Source organism: Protopterus annectens, chromosome 7.part1 (assembly GCF_019279795.1).
Source record: "Protopterus annectens isolate FY-2018-M chromosome 7.part1, PAN1.0, whole genome shotgun sequence".
NCBI classification, from domain to species: Eukaryota; Metazoa; Chordata; order Ceratodontiformes; family Protopteridae; genus Protopterus; species Protopterus annectens.
Genome location: NC_056740.1, coordinates 341,381,637 through 341,405,555, shown reverse-complemented (window position 1 = coordinate 341,405,555; position 23,919 = coordinate 341,381,637). Strand labels below are relative to the sequence as shown.

General features: G+C 41.4%; 1 protein-coding gene across 2 annotated transcripts in view; it reads right to left on the bottom strand.

The window, feature by feature from the left end:
- Positions 1-1,995: 1,995 nt before the first annotated feature.
- Positions 1,996-23,919, bottom strand: part of IL17RD (interleukin 17 receptor D) — a 693,504-nt gene continuing 671,580 nt past the window's right edge. For both annotated transcript variants that reach the window (XM_044078768.1, XM_044078767.1), the window contains exon 13: positions 1,996-6,036. In XM_044078768.1, the coding sequence (XP_043934703.1) occupies positions 5,918-6,036 (119 nt within the window). In that variant the 3' untranslated portion in view covers positions 1,996-5,917. The remainder of the gene's footprint in view (positions 6,037-23,919) is intronic.

Sequence of the window (23,919 nt, the reverse complement as noted above, 5' to 3'; positions counted from 1 at the left end):
ATTTTCATCTGACTAGCTGCAAAAGAATGGACTTTGATAAAATGGTGTTTGACTGACCATACAATATCCAGAGATACTTATACAATTTAAAATATCTTGTACGTGAGGTAGAATGCAGAGGTGTACCAATGTTCATTTTTAAGACGCTGTGTGTGTGTGTGTGTGTGCGCAGCTACAGCAACCTCTCCTCGTCTTATATATATATATATATATATATATATATATATATATATATATATATATCTTGTACGTGAGGCAGAATGCAGAGGTGCACCAATGTTCATTTTTAAGACTGTGTGTGTGTGTGTGTGTGTGTGTGTGTGTGTGTGTGTATAGCTACAGCAACCTCTCCTCGTCTCATATATATATATATATATATATATATATATATATATATATATATATATATATATATATATATATATACACACATATATATATAAATATATATATGGATCCCTACCATAGGATAGAAACCTCATTTGACTGAAACCATAAGACTGAAATTTCAAAAGACGAAGTCACCTGACTGAAACCCATAATACTGAATTTCAGCATACTAAATTGTAAACAGGACCATATAAAACCAGACTAGGTGGGGGGCTATGCCCCTCAAACCCCCTAACTATATATACTAACTCCAGGATTGTACTACAGTGGGGAAAAGAGCATATACCTTTCATGTACCATACAGTAGTGTAAATGATGCCACTACTATGCCCTTTTACCCACTGTAGTGTGATCCTGGAGTTACTATATATAGTTGGGGGGTGGGGAGGCACAGCCTCCCACCTAGTCTGGTTTTATATGGTCCACTTTAAAATTTAGTATGCTGAAATTGAGTATTATGGGTTTCAGTCTTATGGGTTTCAGTTAAGTGACTTTTCAGCCTTTTGAAATTTTTTGAAATTTCAGTTTTATGGTCAAATGAGTTTCAGTCAAATGAGGTTTCTATCATATGATAGGGATCCATATATATTTTATATATATATATATATATATATATATATATGGATCTACTTCAGAAACTCGAAGTTTCTAAACTTTGAAGCCGAAACCATAACATCGAAGTTCTGAAACTTCAAAAATGTAATATAAAAAATAAAAGAAAATTTTTTTTTTTTACATTTTTGCAGGGGTCAAGCTCCCCCTGCACCCCCCCCCCCCGCTAAATAAATATAGCGACTCAGAGATTACAGTACAGTGAGAAAAATGGTAAATTTCAAGTTCCAAACTGTATGGCAATCTCCATTCAAAACATTCAAAGTTTCATTATGGTCTCAGCTTTTTGAAGTTCGAAATTTTGAAACTTTGAGCTTCTGAAGGGGATACATATACTTATGGGTCCACTTCATAATTTAGAATTTCCACAATCCCAATGTTCTAAATACCGATGCTCAGAACCTCAAGATTGTGGAATCTGGAAACATGGAGATCGCCGTACAGTGCAGAACAGGAACATTACCGTTCTCTTCACTGCAGTGAGATCTCAAGTTGGTATATTTAAGTTGCAGGGGGTGTGGGGGTGCAAGGGGGCTTGCCCCCTGCAAAAATTAATTTGTTGATGTGCTTTTTTTTAGTTTTTTTTTTTTTAATTTTGAGATTCCACAATCTCGAAGTTCTGAGCATCGACATTTAGAAGGATAGGATTGTGGAGTTTCAAAATTACAAAGTGGACCTATATATATATATATATATATATATATATATATGTATACATATATGTATATATCTATGTATACATATATGTATATATCTATGTATACATATATGTATATATATGTATACACACACACACACACACACACACACACACACACACACACTATTTTTATTACAAATCCACGGAAGCAAGGATCCAGCATACTGTACTTCCTTCAGTTAATGTGTTAAAACGCTATACCACTATCCATTTATCATATTCCAAGACAGACTTCCTGAAAACAAATAGTTTGGGGAAAAAAAAAAACTTTTTTTTTTTTTTTTCTTTATTTCAGGACTCTGATGTAGGCCATCTTCAACAAGGTACTATAAAACAGTACACAATTGCCAGGTAATGTTGGAATATCCACCGTTTCTTAATTTCTAAACTACATTTACATATAATGTAAACTAAACTGCAGTTTTAAGAAGTTCTAATGTTTAACAAAATGCAAATTATATACAAATGTTCATATGCAGAAACACAGCAACCAAAATGAAAGCAACATATGAAATACCAATGACCACATAATGAATTGTTTTAAATGAAAGTGGCACATCATGTGATGCAAGATGAAGATTATTTAGTAACCGTCTTCAACACCAGATCTATATATTTTGTGGAAGTTTAAACTTAGGTGAATGACACAATATCAAAATACTTTGGACCATTCATTTATAAATAACATACAAAATATTTATGCATTGATCAAGTGAAGTTAACATGATGTTTAATGAAGCAGCATCTTGCATCACCTGCTTTGCTAACCACTATTCTCACATAGCAGTTAGGGGTATACATATTGCTTTTCTTTACAGATAATTCAAAAATCTTAACATGGGGGTGTGGATGAGGATCTTTTTTTTTTTTTTTTTTTACTGAAATGTCACTGTGCCAGTCATCTGCACCACCATAACAAAACACAGACATCAGTGTTTCAGATGCACTGCATCACTGATTGCTTTAAATGCATCAAACTGCAGCAAACTGCATCCAAAACAGCAAAAAAAAACTCTCAATCTCTTAAACTTGATGCTTTCTGCAGTACTTATGTCCCTGGATCATTTTTAGTGGTTTGTAGTTTTTCTGATGCATTATACTAGAAAAATAACTTGAGCAGCACTGTGATTTTATAGCACAAAGCCTCTTTATACCACACCAATATATTGGATCTCCAAAGTATTACCACAGAATGACATAATATTTTGTGTGTCCCTGTATCTCTATTATTTACAATGAGAGTGCTGCGATTTCATGCCTTTTTTTAAAGTTTCTTTATCTTTTCAGCGAGTTCCTTTAGGTTTTGTTAACAGGCAAAACAGCATTTAAGATACTTCTGAATGTTGACCTTGAAAGTTTTGCTAATGTTGCTGCTTTTGCTCAGCTCTGGATTACAGCTATATTTTCTGACTGATTTGTTTGTAATCTGTGTCTAAACTCGCATTTAGAAAGTCCGGCTCTGCAGCCCACACCTAGGCTTATGACTTATATGTTGACCTTCCAGTCAGATTAGAACAGCTGGAATTGGTGACCACATGGAAGGAAACAGAGAGATCAATACTCACTTGTGTTTCCTTTATGTCTGCTAGTCTTGGGGTTGAAATGAAGAGATGAGAAAAACTTGACAAATGGATGAATTATCACAGCTGTCATCGAGCTTTACAGGCTGTTCCTCAAGTAGCAAAAATGTAAGCTCATCTCCTACTGAAGTGAAATGATACCATGTATCAGTAATGTTATATTATGTGTGCTTTTAAATATGAAGGTAAACAGTGTAAACGAATGCTTCACCACTGTAATGACACATGCAAGTAAGTCTCTCAACAGCTGTAAGACAATGATAAACAAATCTGAAAATTCACAGTAAGAATAATGTATGCAAACATGCTATATTGAAAGCTGTAGAAAATATTCATGCTGTTTCAAAATTAAACAAGTAAGAATTATAATGTATGTGGGTGCTATGCTCCATTAAAATGTTACACAATAACAACTGCTACAGTGATATAAAAGAGGCTTTGGAACAACCGTTACATATATATGTGTCTGTGTGTAATATGTGTGTGTATATATATATATATATATATATATATATATATATATATATATGTGTGTATATAGATATATATATATATATATTTGCATGTGCATACACTTTTCTGGATAACATAGCGTAAAGAAACATATGGCAGCTGAGGTTTGGAACAAATAAAGACTTTTATACACTAGATTCAGCTTCACTAAATGGAATTTTGACATGTGAGGAATAGAAGCAACAATGTAGATACGGGTTTCTAAACATATGGAATTTGTAATAGTACAGGGCTACAGTAAACCTTCAGTACATGTAACATATAAATTGAAGGTCTATACTTGTTATTGTAATAATGTTGTATTGCTTTCAGTTGTTAATGATTATTGATGAATTCACAGGTAACATTTTTATAAGTATGCCCCAAAAAAACAGCTTGGCATACCTTGTGTGAGTTATAATCAATGTTGAGTTAAGAATTAATGACTACTGCTACAAAACTATTATTTGTAAAAGCAAATTCAATCCAAAAGTCTGTGCTGTGGGCTGTGTGCGTGTTCTAAACAGATCCCTCCATTAAATGTTCCTATGCCACCTACACTGCTAGCCAGTAATGTTTCTAAGTTGCCCTATTACTTCCTTCTGCTGCTGATGGAAGCACTGAATTGCTAATCTTGCTTTATGTTAACACTGCTATTTTCCCATGCTCCATCTGGTTTAAACAAATTTAGTCTAGGGACAGTAACACCTCATTCAGCAAATCCCAAATAAAGTATTAGATTAAGGTCTTTCATTTTTAGGTATTAACTTTGCAACTGAGTATAAAATCAACTTTTATGCACATACAAGCTATAAACATTTCTTTTTGAAATGTACAACAGGATAAGAGAGGGTATCAGATTTATGTTCACATATCTGCACTTTGGACTATCTACATATATATCTGAATCATCAATGTCACATGGTTATAAAAATAAGTTAATATAGTATACCTAATTTTATTCACAAGAAGGATCCCCTATATGGACACAATCTGGCAGCTTTTGCTTACAAGACAACCTACATAACTTCTCATTATCAATATGCATCAGTGTAAGCATTTCTTTGTTAAAGTACAAAAAAATACAGATTTATTATGGCACTTACACCTGCTTAGTTGCTATGCATCTTCCTGGATATTCTAGTTTTGAACAGTAATGTTCTAAATATTTAAATTTTAATGTTCTAAATATTTAAAAGTACAAAATAAGTATTTCAGAGAAAAAGATGGTCTCAGAATTGTATCAAAAAATACATGAGAAAAGTTTCAGCTATACAAAATGTAAATATACAACAGTCAAAGGAAATATACAGAAAGCCCAAATGGCTCATTTAGGTGAAGATCTACCTTAAAACCTAACCTTCTGCTGTGAAGTTACGAATATGGTTTCTTCACTGTCCTTGATGGTTTTAAAAGGAACTATTATAACGGTGAAATGATTGTTGCAGGATCTTGCAGAACCTTTAAAATCCAAATGCCTTAAGAACATCTAGTTATTTCAGCATTTTAAAATTGTTTTATACAAGTTGCACATCCCCAGGTATCTAAGCAAGTATTAAAAATGATAAACATCTCAAGACTCTAAAGGCATTAAGCTTTTCTTTTGCTTTAAAACAAGCAACAAAGCTATGCATTTCAGCATTAACAGCCTCCCCTGCAGATAGTTTCCAACACTGCAACATCAACACCTACCAAGAGAAAATAAGGAATGTAATATGCAAAAAATGCAATGCATGGAATAAAGACAGCTAGGCTGCATTAGTAGGCAGTGTAAGCATCCTGGTGCAACTAATGGCAAATTAACAAATATGTGAATCATCCAAATTTGTCAGCAGAGCAAGAGACATTTCAAACACTTAGAACAGTAGGTTAGTGCACAGTACAATTAACTCCTGTGCCATATTTCTGGATACATATCACAAAACAGAATGAAACTTGCTCTAAGAACTGATTTTTTTTTTTTAAACAGTCTTTGGAAATGGATTTCCATCAACAAACAGGCAGACACTTAGAAAACTCTTTATTCTTTAATCTGTCCAACAGTGTTTCATGAAAGATGATGTTTCTGTAGAGCTGGTCTGAGAATGTACCAGATGACATGTTGCTTTTTAAAGTGGCAATGCACATCAAGACTGTATCGCTGCTACAAAGGTGCGACAGCCAGGTATCTTTCACTGTGAATTTGATTGTGGACCTCCGCTTTACAAACTCCAGGGACAAGCAAGGATTTGGTGACTGCCATAACGGGTGTCTCCTCTTCTCCTGAAAAATGAAAGGATATAAATACACATTTATTTCCTTTAATCTACAATGCAGGTTTTTTTTTTTTTTTTTTTTTTTAACATCTTCAAAATCTTGTTTCTAAAGCATGCTGTCTTGTCTACTAAAGGTACACACTATGTGTGAGGGTCTGTATGTGTGTGGGCGATGTAGGAAACCGTACAATTTTAAGGCGATATGATGCATCAAGGATTTGAAATTTGAAATCTGGAATTTATGGGCATACTCATTAGGTCCGTAAGGACTATATAATATGCTATTGTGACATTTTCGTATAACAGCTAGTCAGAAAGAGTGCAAATGCTGTGTACACCTTGCAGCTGGTGAAGTGAAAAACTAATGGGCCATCGGAGCTGCTACACTTTCCAAAACAATTTCCAGCCATCAGGTTTTGACTTTAAGGTCATGTTAAAAGCCCTGTGTTTAGAGCACATTGCAACTTATGACAGTCTCTCTCTCTGTATAAAATTATATACATACACATACACACACACACACACACACACACACACACAGAATTAAATATATATATATAAAAATATTTATCTATATACACATCTGTGGCAGCTCATTCAACGATTCCATAGTTCAGGAAATTATTCTAAGTTAAGAACTATTTAATTTGTAAGCATTACAGGCTGTGAAAAAAATGTTTTTAATGTATTTTTATGGAACTGTGTATGGCAGACCCCTTCTGTGAACTCGTTACCCCGACTTTCAACTCATTAATGTCATCATACAAACTGCTTAGCAGATGTTTACGGTGTCTGCAACACAGCTGTATGCCTTAGTAAATGAGGAAAATAAATTTTTGCATATTTTGGTGTAAATGTAAAAATTAAAAGTGTACTGCAATTGCAAACAACAGCTGCTTCTTTAGAAGTTTACTGATTTAGTTTCTAAAAGGCCAACACTACCATTTAAAACACAAAAAAACCTTAGACATTCTTAACCCTTTATATTTATTAGGTGTTTTCAGGACAAAAATGTTGGCAACCAAGGTGAAAAGTCCAGCTGTGCGAGTGCACTCACTGTGAAGTCCAGCTGTGCGATTGCACTCACTGTGAAGTCCAGCTGTTTTAGGAACTTACCATACATTACATGTTCAATTGAAGTTGCAGTCCTTACATTTGGAATATCCTGAATGCAGGAAGCCCACAGCCAATGCTGTCCCACCAACTGCATCAGTACATCAGTGGTATAAAGGGTGTAGCAGCCGACGCCATCTTCAGATCTTTCTTGGCCCATAAAGGTTTTACTAAAGAACTCAGCACCACAAAGGTCCAGTGGACAAGATGAACAACCTCTATTGTTGCAGGTCCCTCCAAAAAGGACCCCAATTCTACTCTCCATTTTGCAAGCAGACAAAGGAGAGACATGGGCCCAGTAGGAAACTCTGAATGAAAATATGTGGAGGGGACTAAGGAGACACCCCAATCCACAGGGCAATAAGAACAGGAAATGATAAAAGAAGACGGTAGGAGGCAGTATACCTGGACTGCAGCAGTGACTCTGCTGGAACATTTACATTTTATAAAGTTCCTCACACAACTGTACAATTTTGACACTCCCACATTTGGGAAAATTCCCAAAGCATAATGTTCTAGGAAAGAGGTAAGCAGACACTTGAATGGATATGATGACCTGTAAGACATTAGAAGCACTCTAGGGCTGTCCCCTACAGTGTAATGTTTGAATAAGGTGTGGACAGATGACCAGGTAAGCTGCTTGTAATATAGCCTGTGTGTTAACCAACCCCAAGGAAGGCTGTGGTAGCAGCAGTGGCTCTTCTAATTGGTGTGTAATATGGCCTATGGTAGGTTTTCCATAGATGAGTAATAAAAGGATTTGCAATGAAGCAACCATTTGGATAAGATTTAACAGTTTATCCTCTTTCCTTTTTGCAAAAGAGACAAATAGCTGATGAGACTTTGTATTAAACAGAATTGCAGCTGTCTATGCACATCAAGGAAGCGCAATGTGATTTCTCCTCAATTCTGTGGCTTTGGAAAGAAAAAATGGTAGTTGAAAGGCCTGACTCAAGGATATTGGAGTTATTATTTTAGACAAAAAGTGGGGTTAGTACACAGGGAATGTCTGTCCTGCTGAAATACCAGGAAAAGTTCTTTACACATCAGGACTTGTGGTTCAGAAATCCTTCTGGCAGAGGTAATAGCCACCACAAATGGCATCTTCCTGGATGTACACTGAAGGGGTGGTGATGTAGCTGGCTCAAAGGGAGCCAGGATCAGTTTTTCTACTAAAGATCTTGTGGTGAAGCACCCCCCCCCCCCACCCCCGAGGAAATGTTTAACAGAGTATCTGGAGTACAAAGAGTGTCCATAGAGGAGAGGCTGAAATGGCATACGTGTGGACTCTTACTGACATGTAAATCTGTAAAGGTCTAACATATTCAACGATCATAATGACTTTTGATCGTTTTGGGTCAAGGTTCCTAGAATTGCACCAGAAGCAGAATTATTTCCATTTAGCTAAATCTGATTTTCTTGTATTAGGTTTCCTAATGACCTTCTTAATGGTTAACAAACCACCTCAGACTATTTATGCCTACCTGGAATCAGGATATCATCCTCCAATGTCAGCCATGGTGAGAGTAAGTCTGGGTGTAGGGAACTTTGTTTGGAGTCAGGAAATCCGAATGAAGAGGCAACACTTTGCCTCTTTCTCATACCATTTTGCTCAGGAGAAGGACCCACAGTTGTCTTGGCCAAAAGGATGCTATCAGGATTATTTCTGGTTTTTCCTTCTTGATTTTGATCAGTACTCAGAGTAGCAACAGAACTGAAAAAAATTACTAAGTGACAGACCTGTCCAGAAGGTTTTCCAAACTTCTGGAGTTACTATCCTGGCACAGAATTTTCACAGTTGCTTGTTGAAACAGGAGGCAAATGGCTTTATTTCCAACATACTCCAACAACTTTGTCATATCAGTAAAGACATCTCTGTTTAGCAGAATGCATTTATGGGGTGGAGGGGGGTCAGTCTGTGATCTGCTCAGGAAGGAATGACTTCTACTTTATTTCATTCAAGAACCATGGTACAATTGTGACATCTGTCTTCACCGGTAGATCTCCCTGCTGAAGGCACGTGGTGAAGGCTTTCAGGGCAAACATGTCAGACCACATTTTTTGGTGTTTAAGGCTTTCAGGGCAAATATTTCCAAATGATTTTTCCTCACTTTATTCTCCAAGGCATCCTAGAGCTGAAGTGCACATAAATGTACTCCCTCCCCAGGCCAGGTCGGAGGAATCTATGGTTTAAGTTTATTTTAGAAGGGAAATCTCTGAAGGGCATTACTTTAATTTCGAACACACTGGTGAATCAATCATGAGATCAATGACACAGAGAAAAAGAGGGATTTCAGTCTCTGTGGAAAGTACAGTTGTGTACCTACCATAAATGTAGATGTTCAAGTGTATTCACTGTTGCAGTCATTACTTCTGCTACCTTGGCTGTAAGGGCTTTAAATGGTCAGTTTCATATGCTTAAATATCAGCAATACTTAATGTCACTGCTAAAACAGAAAATGTTGGCAGATTCTGAATGTGCAGAAAACAAGGAAATGCAGGATTTATTGCATGCAGCTGAACAAGTGGGAAAGCATACTTTGCAATGTGGTTTTGATTCTCTGGAGGCCCCTTGCAGGGCCGCTGTTACGGGTTCTGTCATTAGGAGGCATGCTTGGTTAAAGGAACACAAACTGCTTGATCATGTTAAAGCAAAATTATTGGATGCTCCATTACAGCATGATACTTTGTTTGGTGTTAAAGCAGAAGAGGTGTTGAAGAAAATGGAGGACAAAGCAAAATCTATGCAGACAGTTAAGGATTTCTTACAGGTACAGCCACCCAGATTTAGTAGGAACTGGCCTACAAAGAATTGGTCCTTTCCAGTGTCAGACAGGCCACAAAGAGGCAGATACAGACGCCTCAGAGGCAGATCCCAGCCCCAAGGTCCATACAGGCCTAAACAATGGGGTGCTTCTACCTCCAAAAGCGGAGAAGACAAATCACAGCCACACAAGAAACAGTCCCAATGACTTTCCTCTGCCAGCACCAAGCACTTATCTTTTGGCAGCCCCCTTAGGGGAAAACTAGCACTTTTTTCACAAAATTGGCACATGATCACCCAGGACAAATGGGTCTTGAATAAAGTGTCTCAGGGCTACAGGTTCCACTTTCACACCCTGCCAAGGGCAAAAGGTATGCCAGACCTGCCATACAATCAATGGGCAGAGGCACAAAAACAAGCTTCCTCATATGCAGTCTGGCATATGGAATTAGCAGAATGCAGGATGCCATGAAGCCCAAGGCCTGCAGAATTTGTCTTGCAGATAACTGGGTCTTTGTTGCCAACATTTTGAAGTAAGAAGTTAGTTGCCTTTGTTTATCTGGCGTGAGATAAGCCATCTGGACAGTTGTATGTAAGCTTGCACACAGGAATATTATCTCTTGAGAGGGTACTAGTTTTGATTTATTTTCGTTTACTGTGTACCCTAGGCAAATTAATAATCTTTTTACGAATGCCAGATGCTTTAGTAGAGTGTCCTTCTTCTCTGCTTGTATAAGGCAGTCGTCCAAGTAAGGATAAATTTGAATTCCTCTTTGTCTGCAAAATGCAATTACTGGTGCCAGGCATTTTGTGAAGACTCTGGGTGCAGTAGATAAGCCAAAGGGCAGTGCAGAGAATTGGTAGTGCATTGAGCCAGCTATGAATATGAGGTATCTTCTGCAAGATTGTCTGATTGGTATATGCAGGTATGCCTCTTTTAGGTCCAAAGTTACAAGCCAAGCCTTCTTGCCCAGCATGGGCAGAAGCTGCTGCAGAGTTAACATTTTGAATTTTGGAATGTCCAGAAATGTGTTTAGAAAAGTCAGGTCCAGTATTGGACTCCAGGCTTTGTCTTTTCTGGGAACCAAGAAAAGTCTTGAGTAAAATCCTTGTCCCTGCTCCTGCTGTGGAACTTGTTGAATGGTCCTCAATTGCATAAGGAACGAAACTTGTTTTTGTGCCTCTGCCCATTGGTTGTGTGGCAGGTTTGGCATACTTTTTGCCTTTGGCAGGGTGTGAAAGAGAAACCTGTAGCCCTGGGACACTATATTCAATACCCATTTGTCCTGGGTGATCATGTGTCAGTTTTGAGAGCAAAGTGCTAGTTTTCCCCCTAAGGGGGCTGCAAGAAGATAACTGCTTGGTGCTGGCAGAGGCAAGTCATTGGGACTGTTTCCTGTATGGCTGTGCTTTGTCTTCTCCACTTTTGGAGGTAGAAGCGCCCCACTGTTTAGGCCTGTATGAGCCCTGGGGCTGGGATCTGCCTCTGGGGCGTCTGTATCTGCCTCTTTGTGGCCTGTCTGACACTGGAAAGGACCAATTCTTTGCAGGCCAGTTCCTGCTGAATTTTGGTGGCTGAACCTGTAAGAAATCCTTTACTGTTGGCATAGATTTAGTTTTGTCCTCCATTTTCTTCAAAATCTCCTCTGCTTTAACACCAAATAAAGTATCATGCTGTAATGGAGCATCTAATAATTTTGCTTTAACACGATCAGGCAGATTTTGTTCCTTTAACCAAGCATGCCTCCTAATGACAGAACCCGTAACTGCGGCCCTGCAGGAGGCCTCCAGAGAATCAAAACCACATTGCAATGTATGCTTTTTCCCACTTGTTCAGCTGCATGCAATAAATCCTATATTTCCTTATTTTCTGTACAATCAGAATTAGTCAACATTTTCTGTTTTACCAGTGACGTTAAGTATTGCTGATATTTAATCATATGAAATTGACAATTTAAAGCCCTCACAGCCAAAGTAGCAGAAGTGTAAACCTTTTTCCCCCATCTGTCTAGTGCCCTTGAATCCCTGTCAGAAGGGACAGGGTTTTGTGCAGTAGCGGCCTTACCCCCCTTGGGACCCTGAGAAATAGTTTCTGGGTCAGCAGCAGGGTTTTTATAAAGAAATTTATGTGACTCAGGAACCCTGTAGTATCTGTCTGGTTAAACAGGAGCTGGAGGCAAGGAGTCTGGAGAAAGGCCAAACTCTGAAAATACATCTACAATGTCTAGCACAGGGGGAACAGCAAGAGGCCTGTGCTGAGGAAGTAAAAGAAAATCTCTAAGCCTTTTCTTTGATTCTGAGTAATCTTGGCTCTCCCAGTGGAAGTGCTCCCTCATGGTATACAGGGTTTCACCAAAAGAATAATCCTCAGGAGGAGAGGCTGAAGGAATGGATTCTTCAGCATCAGAATCCTCATAGGGAGGAAGAGAGTATTCCTGTACAGAAGAGGAGTCAGAGGAAATGGAAACCTGATCTGAAGAGTCATAGTCTGTCTCTTGCCTAGGCCTCTTGTCAGGAGGGGGATGGGAACCTCTGATCAAGGTAATAAGGTCTTCGGCCATTTTGAGCATCTGTTTCTTAGGCATGGAAGTCTGTCCTGGAGAATGCTGTACTTGTTTCTTTGTCTTTAAAGCTGCTGTAATCTTTGCTTTTGAAGCTGAAGTAGGCTTTACAAAGAGCTGTGTAGGTCTGAAAACACCCTCAGAAGCAGATGCCTGCTCAGCGGCTCCGGACCCATATGAGGGAATGAATTCCGAGTGTCCAATACCTTGAGTATCCAGAGGCCTAGCTGGCTCCACGTGGGAGTCGTCAGCGGCCTGTGGCTCTGAGGTAGCGGGTGTCAGGGGCTGCGAAAGCTCCTCACTGAGAACCGGCGAACCAGCGACTGGCTTAGCGGAAGCCTCATCATCGGTTTTGGATCTCGGATGCCTGTCCTTCTCTTTTTCCTTGCATTTTTTAGAAACTCCGGTCGGCTGTTATGACGGCATTATTTAATTGAATTTTCGGCCAAAGTAATAAGCAAGATCAAACTGATGCTTAATTGTGCGTTTGTTGAATCTAGCACAAAACAGACAGCTAGCAACATTATGATCAGGGCCTAAGCAAGGAATACAGTAAGAATGATAATCCTTATGAGGTATTTGCTTCCCACAAGAAATACAATTGTTAACTTTTTCTGATATCGGTCTGGAGCAAGAAAAAAGTTTCCCCAACGGGGTACTTAGCTTTAATGAAGACTTTGGATCTGAAATTTGTCTGTGAAAATCTCAGGAGTCGGCTGACCGGCACTTGCGAACTGCTTTTGCTTCGGGCACCGCGTGGCAAGAAAGACTGAAGAAAATAGCGTCGGCTGCATCTTTTATACCCCTGGTGCACTGATGACAGGGAGGAGGCGACAGCAACCGACACCGGACCTAGACTTTGGAATTCTGGCCAAGTGCGGGTAGTCTGCCAGCAGGATAACCCAAGAGTAATGACTGCAACAGTGAAACACGATGAACATCTAGGGAGTTTAGAATAAGCAAGCTCATACAAGCTCTATACCTTTGCTGGGTTTCAGTGCACACTAGTTTTCCATTTGAACACATCCTTCATTCTGCAAAGTACAGCCCCGAAGTGAAAAGTCCAACAGAAAAGCAGCAGTCAAAGTGTCAGTGTCATAGTCTTCAATATCTGAATTTTGCACTCAAATGCCAGATCATCCACTTCCGAATCATGGGTATGACCACCATTCTCCATTAGGAAAAGACACTTTAGTTGTATTCAGGTCAGGCTTTCTACTCATGAGGAAAGACATTTGTTGGTTAGCTTGACTAAAAAGTGTCACCGAAAGCCCAGAAAGTGGAGTGGAAGAGGGAATTCTGGTCTTAGGCCAAGACAAACTAGAAGGTGCTGGTTTGTGCTTTGGTGTTTTGTGCCTCATAGCATCAGGACATTTTTCCCTGGAGCCCTTGGTTCACGGGTGGAAAAACTAAAAACCTTGATAAAGTCACCAGGAAACTTCTCGTGTATGAGGGTCCTGCCTTCCCCTTCTGATTTTACAACATGTGCTTCAAACATTGAAGAGCCTTTGGCCTCAAGAAGACGGAGGAAATGTGTCACTCTGGGAGGATGTAAAAAACATGAAGGTATGGGCACCTGTGCAGTGGTTATGCCAGAGACCTTAAACAAAACAGACCTTTAGAGGGCTGTGAAAGCACCTTGCTGCATACAGTGCCACTTGTCTCTGAGAAACCAGAGTCATCCACAATGTCCTAAGTTTCCAGACACTTCTCCCTTTTTAGGGCCATAGGAGGAAAGCGATCAGAGGGACAATAACAGACCTAGTCATATACAGTGGATATAAAAAGTGTACACACCCCTGTTAAAATGCCAGGTTTTCGTGATATAAAAATGAGACCACAATAAATCATTTCAAAACTTTTCCCACCTTTAATGTGACCTATAACCTGCACAATTCAATTGAAAAAAGTACAGTTTTGTACCTACCATAAATGTAGATGTTCGAGGATCCCCATTGCTGCAGTCCTTACTATTGGGTATAGTCCGCATCCAGTCGGCCCGAATACCAGAGTATAAGGCTGACGTCGGTCAGGGCGCATTAGACTGACGTCAGTACGTCAGGGTACTAATGCGCATGACCGACGTCATATCCTCAGTCTTTTCTTGCCCCAGATGTCAGAAGACCCTAAAAAGACAAAGCCCAAAATACCTGCACCAAAAATATGTACAATATATACAAAAATATATACAAAAATATAAGCATGTAACCTCACCTACACAACCACCCCTAAACACAGAGGGAAGGAGGGAGGGTATTGGACTGCAGCAATGGGGATCCTCGAACATCTACATTTATGGTAGGTACAAAACTGTACTATGTTCTTCGTTCCCCATTGCTGCAGTCCTTACTATTGGGTAGAATCCCAAAGCAGAGGTAAGGGAGGCTGGCAAATCATAAAGAAGCAGGAGCTGACAACATGCCTTGCAAAACAGCTGTGGCAAAACCAGCCCTAGACTTAGAGTAGATAGGAAGGTGATAATGCTTAGAGAAAGTATGCACTGAACTCCAAGTAGCTGCTTCCAAAATATCCTTAGTCGCCACCCCCCTTAGAAATGCTGTTGAAGTGGCAGTAGCCCTAGTGGAATGAGGCCTAATCCCAGCTGGAATCTCCTTGCCATGATGGGAATAACAAAATGCAATGCAAAAGCCAATCCACCTAGAAATAGTTTGTTTTGACACAGGCTTGCCCTGTGAACTCAAAGCAAAAGAAACAAACAACTGCTGAGACTGCCTGAAATCTTTAGTCCTGCTTAAATAATAACGCAATTGCCTGTGTACATCTAAAGTGTGCAAAATCTTTTCCCCTTTATTTTGGGGTCTGCATAAAAGTAGGCAAATGAATAGTTTGGTTTAAAGCCACACTAGAAACCACCTTAGGCATAAAGGAAGGATTAGTGCGTAATGATACCCTATCCTTATGGAAAATCAAAATGGCTCTACTGCCATAAGGGCCTGCAACTCAGACACCCTTCTTGCAGAAGTAATAGCCAACAGAAAAGCAGTCTTCCATGACAAGTATTTCAATTCAGCAGTAGCCGCAGGCTCAAAAGGTTGTAGAGTAAGTTTTTCCAACACAAAATTGAGATCCCAAGCAGGCGTAGGAGCTCTCGTGGGGTCTTATATTCTTTGCCCCTCTAAGAAACTGCTTGAACAAAGGATGCGAAAACAATGGTGGGTCACAATCATAGTGAGCTGAAATTGCTGCAGCATGAATCTTAATGGAAGAGAAGGACAAACCTTTGTCCAATAACTCAGTAAGATATTGAAGAGCCACACTCAAATTAGGCTCAGAAACCTGCAAATTCTTTGCTGTACTCCAAAATAAAAATCTCTTCCATTTTTCTGCGTACACTTTCCTTGTACTAGGTCTTCTAGCTTCCATAATCACATTTAAAACTTGTTGAGGAAGTTGAGACCTGCTGTGTTTCAACACAGAATATGCCAGGCTGTTAGATGAAGAGAGTGAAGCTTGACATTGAGCAGATGACCATCCTTCTGAGATAACAGATGAGGAATCAGAGGTAAAGGCCATGGAGGCTTCCTTACCAGACTCCGTAGTAGTGGGTACCAGTGTTGCGAGGCCAATCTGGAGCTATCAAAATCATCCTTGGCCTGTCTTGTCTGACCTTTAATAGTACCTTTGGAAGAAGAGGCAGAGGAGGAAAGGCATACACATGAAGGTTTTTCCAACTGAAAGACAGAGCATCCACTTTCCAAGCTGTGTGATGAAACCCCTTTGTGCAATACTGTGGCAGCTGGTGGTTTAGTGGAGAAGCGAACAGATCTATGTCTGGAGTTCCCCATGACACTGTCAATTTTTGAAATACATGAAGATCCAGTTTCCACTCGTGGGGATCCATGATTTGTCTGCTTAACACATCTGCTAAGGAGTTCTGTGCTCCCGGCAGAAACTTTGCCTGAAGAGTTAGTTGCAAGCTTAGCGCAGTCTCCCATAAAATCATTGCTTGCCTGCATAGAGGATAAGAATGTGTTCCCCCTGCTTGTTGATGTACCACATGACAGTTGTGTTGTCTGTTAGAATCAACACCTGCCCTGGAAGAAGTAACTCCTTGAAAGCCATTAATGCAAACTGGACTGCTAACATCTCCTTCATGTTGATATGTAGATGCTGTAGTCTGGCAGGCCACTTGTCTTGTATCCACTTTCCATTTAGATGAGCTCCCCAAGCAATGTCCGAGGCATCTGTCGTTAAAATCTGACTCGCCTCTGGCCGGGTCACAGAGAGTCCCTTGTTTAGGTGACATTCCTGAGCCCACCACAAAAATTCTTTTTGAAGGCAAGGTATTATTTGAATGACAGTGCCCAAATCCTGGCAGTGCTGTGTCCATACATTTTTGAGATACCATTGTAGCTTCCTCATATGCAGTTTGGCATTGGGAAGCACCAGAATACAAGATGCCATGAACCCTAATGCTTGAAGGACTGTCCTTGCAGTCAGCACGGACTGTCGAGATAGTTGATGGAAGTAAAGTGATAGACTCTTTTGTTTGTCCGGGGTTAAAAAGGCCATCTGGGCTGCTGTATTCAGTCTCACACCCAGAAAGCACATGTCTTGAGAGGGTACTAGACTGGACTTTATTTCGTTCACAGAATACCCTAGGCATCTTAGCACTGCTATAACATATTCCAGATGCTGTAGAAGGTCTTCCTTTTCTTGAGCCAGAATCAGGCAGTCGTCCAAATAAGGATAGATTTGAATTCCTTGAAGCCTGAAGTAAGCTATCACTGGAGCCAGAACCTTTGTGAATACTCTGGGCAGTAGATAAGCCAAAGGGCAATGCAGAGAACTGATAATGAGAATTTCCAGCTCGAAACCGCAGATACTTCCTGCAACTTAGCCTTATAGGCACATGAAGGTAAGCTTCCTTGAGATCTAAAGTTACCATCCAGTGATCTTTGCCCAGCAGAGGTAAAAGCTGTTGTAACGTCAACATCTTGAACTTGGGAATGTCCAGAAAAGTGTTGAGGAGAGATAAATCCAAAATTGGTCTCCACGTGTTCCCCTTCTTTGGTACTAGGAACAGGCGAGAATAAAATCCTAGGCCCCTTTCTGATACAGGGACTGGCTGAATGGCCCCCATCTGGAGTAACTGAGAAACTTGCTTGTGAGCCTCTTTTCTTTGTGGAGGAGGAACGTCTGGCATGCCTTTGAAAGGGGGCATTGTATGGAAATAAAATCTGTAACCGTGGTGAATGATATCCAACACCCATTTGTCTTGAGTAATTAAATCCCAATTTTCTTTGAAAAGAGACAGTCTTCCTCCCAAAGGAGCTGCCAGGCGAGAATCTACTGGCAGCTGAAAAGACAGGTCATTGGGTCTGTTCTGAAAGGGCTGACCCTGCCCTCACCAGAAGTCTGAGCAGGTGAACTCCTGTTCTAGGCCTAAAAGAACCTTGAGCCCTGCCCCTACCACGTCTAGACCTACCCCTAGACTGGGAATCATAAGCAGGATATGTCCACCCCTTAGCAGGCCAATTTCTACTAAACTTGGTGGCTGCACCTGCAAAAATCTTTGACAGTTTGCATAGACTTAGCTTTGTCCTCCATTTTCTTTAAAACTGCTTCCACAGGCGATCCAAACAACACATCAGACTGTAAAGGAGCATCCAAAATCCTTGTCTTAACATGCTCAGCTAAATTCTGATCCTTCAACCAGGCATGCCTGCGAAGAACAGAACTAGTAGCAGCCACCCTCGAGGAGGCCTGTACAGCATCAAAACCACATTGCAAAGAATGCTTACCCACTTGTTCAGACACATGAACCAAATCCAGCAACTCTTTACACTCAATACCTTCCGCCAAAGCATCCACCTTAGATTTTAATTGTGAAAGGAGATAATTCTGATATTTTAGCATGTGAAACTGACAATTCAACGCTCTCATGGCTAGAGTGGAAGAAGTATACACTTTCTTTCCCCACCTATCCAAAGCCCTTGCCTCTTTATCAGTGGGAACAGGATTTTTAACCACAGAAGCCTTAACACCTTTAGGCCCTTGATAAATAGTTTCTGGGTCCGCCCTAGGACTCTTAAACAAATACTTATGAGCTTCGGGCACCCTATAATACCTATCAGGCTTAACAGGAGCAGGAGGCAAAGAGTCAGGGTTCAGGGAAGCCTCTGCAAAAACATCTTCCACCACATTCAACACAGGAGGAATAGCTAAGGGCCTATGCTGGGGTAAAAACAAGAATTCCCTAAGCCTTTTCCTGGAATCAGAGTAATCCTGGCCTTCCCATTTAAAGTGCTCCCTCATGGAATGCAGAGTCTCTGAAAATGAGAAATCCTCAGGAGGAGAAGCAGTAGGAGTGGAATCATCCACATCAGAATCAGAATAAGTAGGATACTCCTGCAAGTCTTCCGCAGAAGACTCTGAAGCCTCTGAACACTGTTCAAAACTATCAAACTCGGTTCCACCCTAGGCCTCTTATCAGGCGGGGCATAGAACCTCTAATCATAGTAATCAAATCTTCTGCCATTTTAAGCATATGTTTCTTAGGTACAGAACCCGAAATGCTAGGAGAAGCCCCCACTGAAGCTGAACTAGGCCTACCTCTCAAAGAAGTTTTGGCAACAGAAGGAGAGGCTCTAACTACCTTGGGAAGAGAGGGAAGAACAGTTACCTGAGAAGCCCCTCAGCCTGGCCTACCTCCTGAGAAGGCACATCCTGTAACAGTAAAGTTTCTGCCTGAGACTCCATGGAAACTCCTGGCAAAACCTCTGGCTCCACTGAGCCTTCTAAAGAACCGGCGTCCGGGACTGCGGTTCATCAACCCTAGGCTTCGCTGTTTTGTCCTTGCGCTTCTTGGGCGAAGCGGGCCGGAGCATCCGGCGGCATTTTATAATTACAACGCTTCCCAAACACTAACCTGGCACAGTCTAACCTCCTCTTAATAGTGCGTTTGTTAAACCCAGCACAAGAGCGGCAACCAACAACGTCGTGCTCAGGCCCTAAACAAGGTATACACAAGGTATGGTAATCCCTATGAGGTATCTGTTTCCCACAAGAAATACAGTTATTCACTTTTTCTGACATCCGGTTAAATACTGAGGCAAGAAAAACCAAAATGTTCTAGCGGGTACTTAGCCAACTCTGTTTCGGTCTGAAACTCCGGTTTCGGAAATATTTCAGAACGCCAACCTGCACTCGCAAAACTGCTTCTGCATCGGACCATGCGGCAAAAAAGACTGAGGATATGACGTCGGTCATGCGCATTAGTACCCTGACGTACTGACGTCAGTCTAATGCGCCCTGACCGACGTCAGCCTTATACTCTGGTATTCGGGCCGACTGGATGCGGACTATACCCAATAGTAAGGACTGCAGCAATGGGGAACGAAGAACATCAATATGTTAGGGGAAAAATATAAAAAATAAAAAACGTACAATAAGCTGGTTGCATGTGTGCACACCCTTAAACTAATACTTTGTTGAAGCACCTTTTGATTTAATTACAGCACTCAGTCTTGGGTACACACCTGCCATCAATTAAAGAGACTCTGATCAACCCCAAATAAAGTTCAGCTGTCCTAGTGGGATTTTCCTGACAATTACTCAGTTGCCTGTTACAGCAAAAGCCATGGTTCGCAGAGAGCTTACAAAGCATCAAAGGGAGCTAGTTGTTGAAAGGTATCAGTCAGGAAAAGGGTACAAAAAAATGTCCACAGCATTGGATATACCATGGAACACAGTGAAGACAGTCATCAAAAATTCGAGAAAATATGGGACAACAGTGACGTTGCAAAGAACTGGACGTTCCTCCAAAATTGATAAAAACACAAGACAATAACTGGTCAGGGAGGCTGCCAAGAGATCTACAGCAACACTGAAGGAGCTGCAGGAATTTCTGGCAAGTACTGGTTGTGTACTACATGCGACAACAATTTCCCATATTCTCCACATGTCTGACCCATGGGGTAGGGTTGCAAGACGGAAACATTTTCTTACACAGAAAAACATTCAGGCCTGGCTAAAATTTGCAAAACATCAAGTCTCCCAAAAGCATGTGGGAAAATGTATTATGATCTGATGAGACCAAGGTTGAACTTTTTGGTCACAATTCCAAAAGGTACACTGGCTCAAAAACAACACTTTGCATCACCAAAAGAACACCATCCCCACAGTGAAGCATGGTGGTGGCAGGGCCTCCTCCTAGTAGGCTCTGACGGATGCATCTCCAGCAGAAGGCAGCCATGAGATGTCCTCATGAAGTTTCCAAACCACATCAAGTAGCTTCTCTTGACCCAGAGGAGTGGCAGCACAGCTCAAAGATCCCCTGGACTGTTAATCTCCTCAATGTGTCATGGACAGTAAGTCCAACAAACCTCCAAGGGGACATCATGTTATGTCATCTTAATGGTTACTTAATCAAAGCCTGTTACTGTAGGGGAGGACAGAGCCATAGACTGACCAATAAACTAAGCGCTTTGCCTAGGATTCACTTCCTGCTTCATCATCAAGGTTAGATACAATGCCTGTAGTACTACAATTACTGGTACAGCCATCCACTAGTCCATCTCTCAATCCCCTTTACTCTTACACATAACTGGGACCACAAGACACCTAAATGCCTCCACTTGATGTACCCAGTCTTCCTCCAACTGCAGACAGCAATGCACTCTCTTCTGAAGAAGAAAGAACAATGACATCTGATTTGGAGGTAGCAATTCTCACTGGAAGCACTTCACACACAGCAGTGAGCAAATCCAGTATGCGTGTGCCAGAGATCAGTGTCACTTGAGGCAAACAGAGCAACACTGATTGTATGCTCAGCCTTGACATTCTTGTCATAAAAATAATTACCAGGAGGGTGGCATGACACTTTGGTGGACTCCATATCTTAAGTTAGTGGAAAGAATATTGACAAACCCCTATCCCCATGGTACAGAAGACTAAAGCCTTGACTATGACCAGGGTGACCCCCATATTCAATTACCTGCATGGGCTTCAGTGGTCGAGGTCAGCTTGTTCATCGTTTGGAGATGGAGATGGCCTGCACTGTCACTTTAGTGATACCTATAGGTGGATAGGTCTTTGATTATGGAAGAGTCCAGGGAAGGTATATGCTAACTAGTACACACGCTGCCGAGTTGGGGATGACGTGGGTGAGAGCATGAAAGTTATTCCCCAGACTGCTGCATTCATTTTCTGATCTACTACAGCCTCATTAATGAACAAAATCCCAAGAAACCTCAACATCACCACATGACATCCTCTTTCAGCTACAGAGAGCAGTCCATGCTCTTCCAAGAAGAAACATGGTGGCTGATTTGGAGGTAGTGATTCTTAACCCAACCACTTCACACTCAGCAGTGAACCAGTCCAAGCCGGAGTGCAGAGTCACCCGAGGCCCACATAAGTGCATCCCATATATTCCCAAGTCTCCAACTGTCACATTCTCAAGTCTTCAAAAAGTACAGTTGTTTAACTTACCATAAATGTAGATGTTTGAGTGTATTCACTGTTGCAGTCATCACATTTGGGTTATCTGCCTGCAGGTATGCCTCAGTCAGCCTGAATACCAGAGTCTTGGGATTTATGTGTTGGATGCTGTCGCTTCTTCCATGATGTCAGGTCGTCAGGGGTATAAAACATGCAGCCGATGTCACTACATCAGTTTTAATTGCCCCAGGATGTCAGGAGCCCCCAAAAAAGGAAGCAATTTACATGGTGTGGAACACCTCCAGCAAAAAGTAAATACCACTGCCATAGGATATGTCCAAAAAGAGGATAGGTAGAAAGTATAGAAAATGTCAGGGTAACTGGAGGGAGGGCAACGAGGACTGCAACAGTGAATACACTAACATCTACATTTATGGTAAGTGTACACAACTGTACTATGTTCTTCATGTTTCACTGTTGCAGTCATCACACTTGGGTTGATTCCAAAGCTGAGGATGGGTTGAGGTAGTTAAGAAGCATTAGGGCTGGCAATCAGGCCCTGTAAGACTGCTGTAGCAAAGCCAGCTCTGGATTAAGTGTTAATGCTTGGTGAAAGTGTGTACAGAGCTCCAGGTTGCAGCTACCAGGATGTCCCTGGTAGGGAATCCCCTGAGAAAAGCTGTAGAGGTTGGTGTAGCTCTAGTGGAATGTGTTCGGATACCCTGTGGGGTAGGGTTTCCCATGGTGTTTGTAGCAGAAATGGATGCAGTGTGCTAAACATTTAGAAATGGTTTGCTTTGAAATGGCCTTGCCCTCTGGTCAGACTTTCTTAAAGGCTTAGTCCTATCCAGATAGAATCTAAGCTGCCTGTGCATGTCCAGAGAGTGCAGGATCCTTTTCCCTTTATTTTGGGGATTAGGGAAAAAAGTTGGCAAATGAATGGACTGGTTTAAAGCCACACTAGATACCACCTTGGGCAAAAATGAATGGCTGGTCCAGAGGGAAACCCTGTCCACATGAAAGAATGAAGGGTTCCACGGCCAAAAAGGCCTGCAATTCAGACACTCTTGTCACTGACGTGATGGCTAGAAATAGAGCCGTTTTCCATGAGAGGAATTTTAACTCTGCTCTAGCAGCAGGTTTAAAGGGCATGAGTTTTTCCAATAGAAAGTTAAGGTCCCAGGCTGGAGTGGGAGCTCTCCTGGGGGGGGGGGGGGGGTCTTAGATTTTTTGTTCCTCTCAGGAACTGTTTGATAGAGGATGGGAGAAGAGGGGTGGCTCAGTGTTATAATGAGCTGAGATGGCCGAGGTATGAATCTTAATAGAAGAGAAGGACAGGCTTTTGTAGAACATTTCTGTTAAATATTCTAGTATACGAGGTAAGCTGGGCACAGTTGTGTCCATTCCCCGAGACTGGCTCCAGGAACAGTATCTTTTCCACTTTTCGGAATAGGATTCTCTGGTACTAGGCCTCTCCTTGCCTCCAGAATGACATCCAGCACCTGCTTAATGTGGGTTGCTGGTGATGCGTTCAGGGGATGAGCCAGGCTGCTAGGTTCAGGGTCTAAAGCTGAGGGTGCAAAATCTGTCCCTCCTGCTGGGACAGTAAGGAAGGGGTCTGAGGCAGGTGCCATGGTGGGACTACGGTCAGACTGCGCAAAAGAGGGTACCAGTGCTGGCATGGCCAGTCTGGAGCAATCAGGATTGTCCTTGGCTTGTCCTGTTTGATCTTTAGTAGAACCTTCGAGAGGAGGGGAGGAGGGGCGGGGGGGGCATAGGTCGATAGGCTTTCCCAGGTAAAGGACAGGGCATCCACTTTCCAAGCTTGGCTGTGGGGAGTTCTGGTGCAATATTTGCTCAATTGATAGTTCTGAGGGGAAGCAAAGAGGTCCAGCTCTGGTACCCCCCCTCCCCCCCATCTGTCTCAAACGATTGAATATTTTGTGTTCCAGTTTCCTCTCGTGTGGATTCATGAGATTTCTGCTTAAGTCGTCTGCCACTGAATTTAGTTTGCCTGGCAGGAATTCAGCTTGCCGGTGCATTTGGT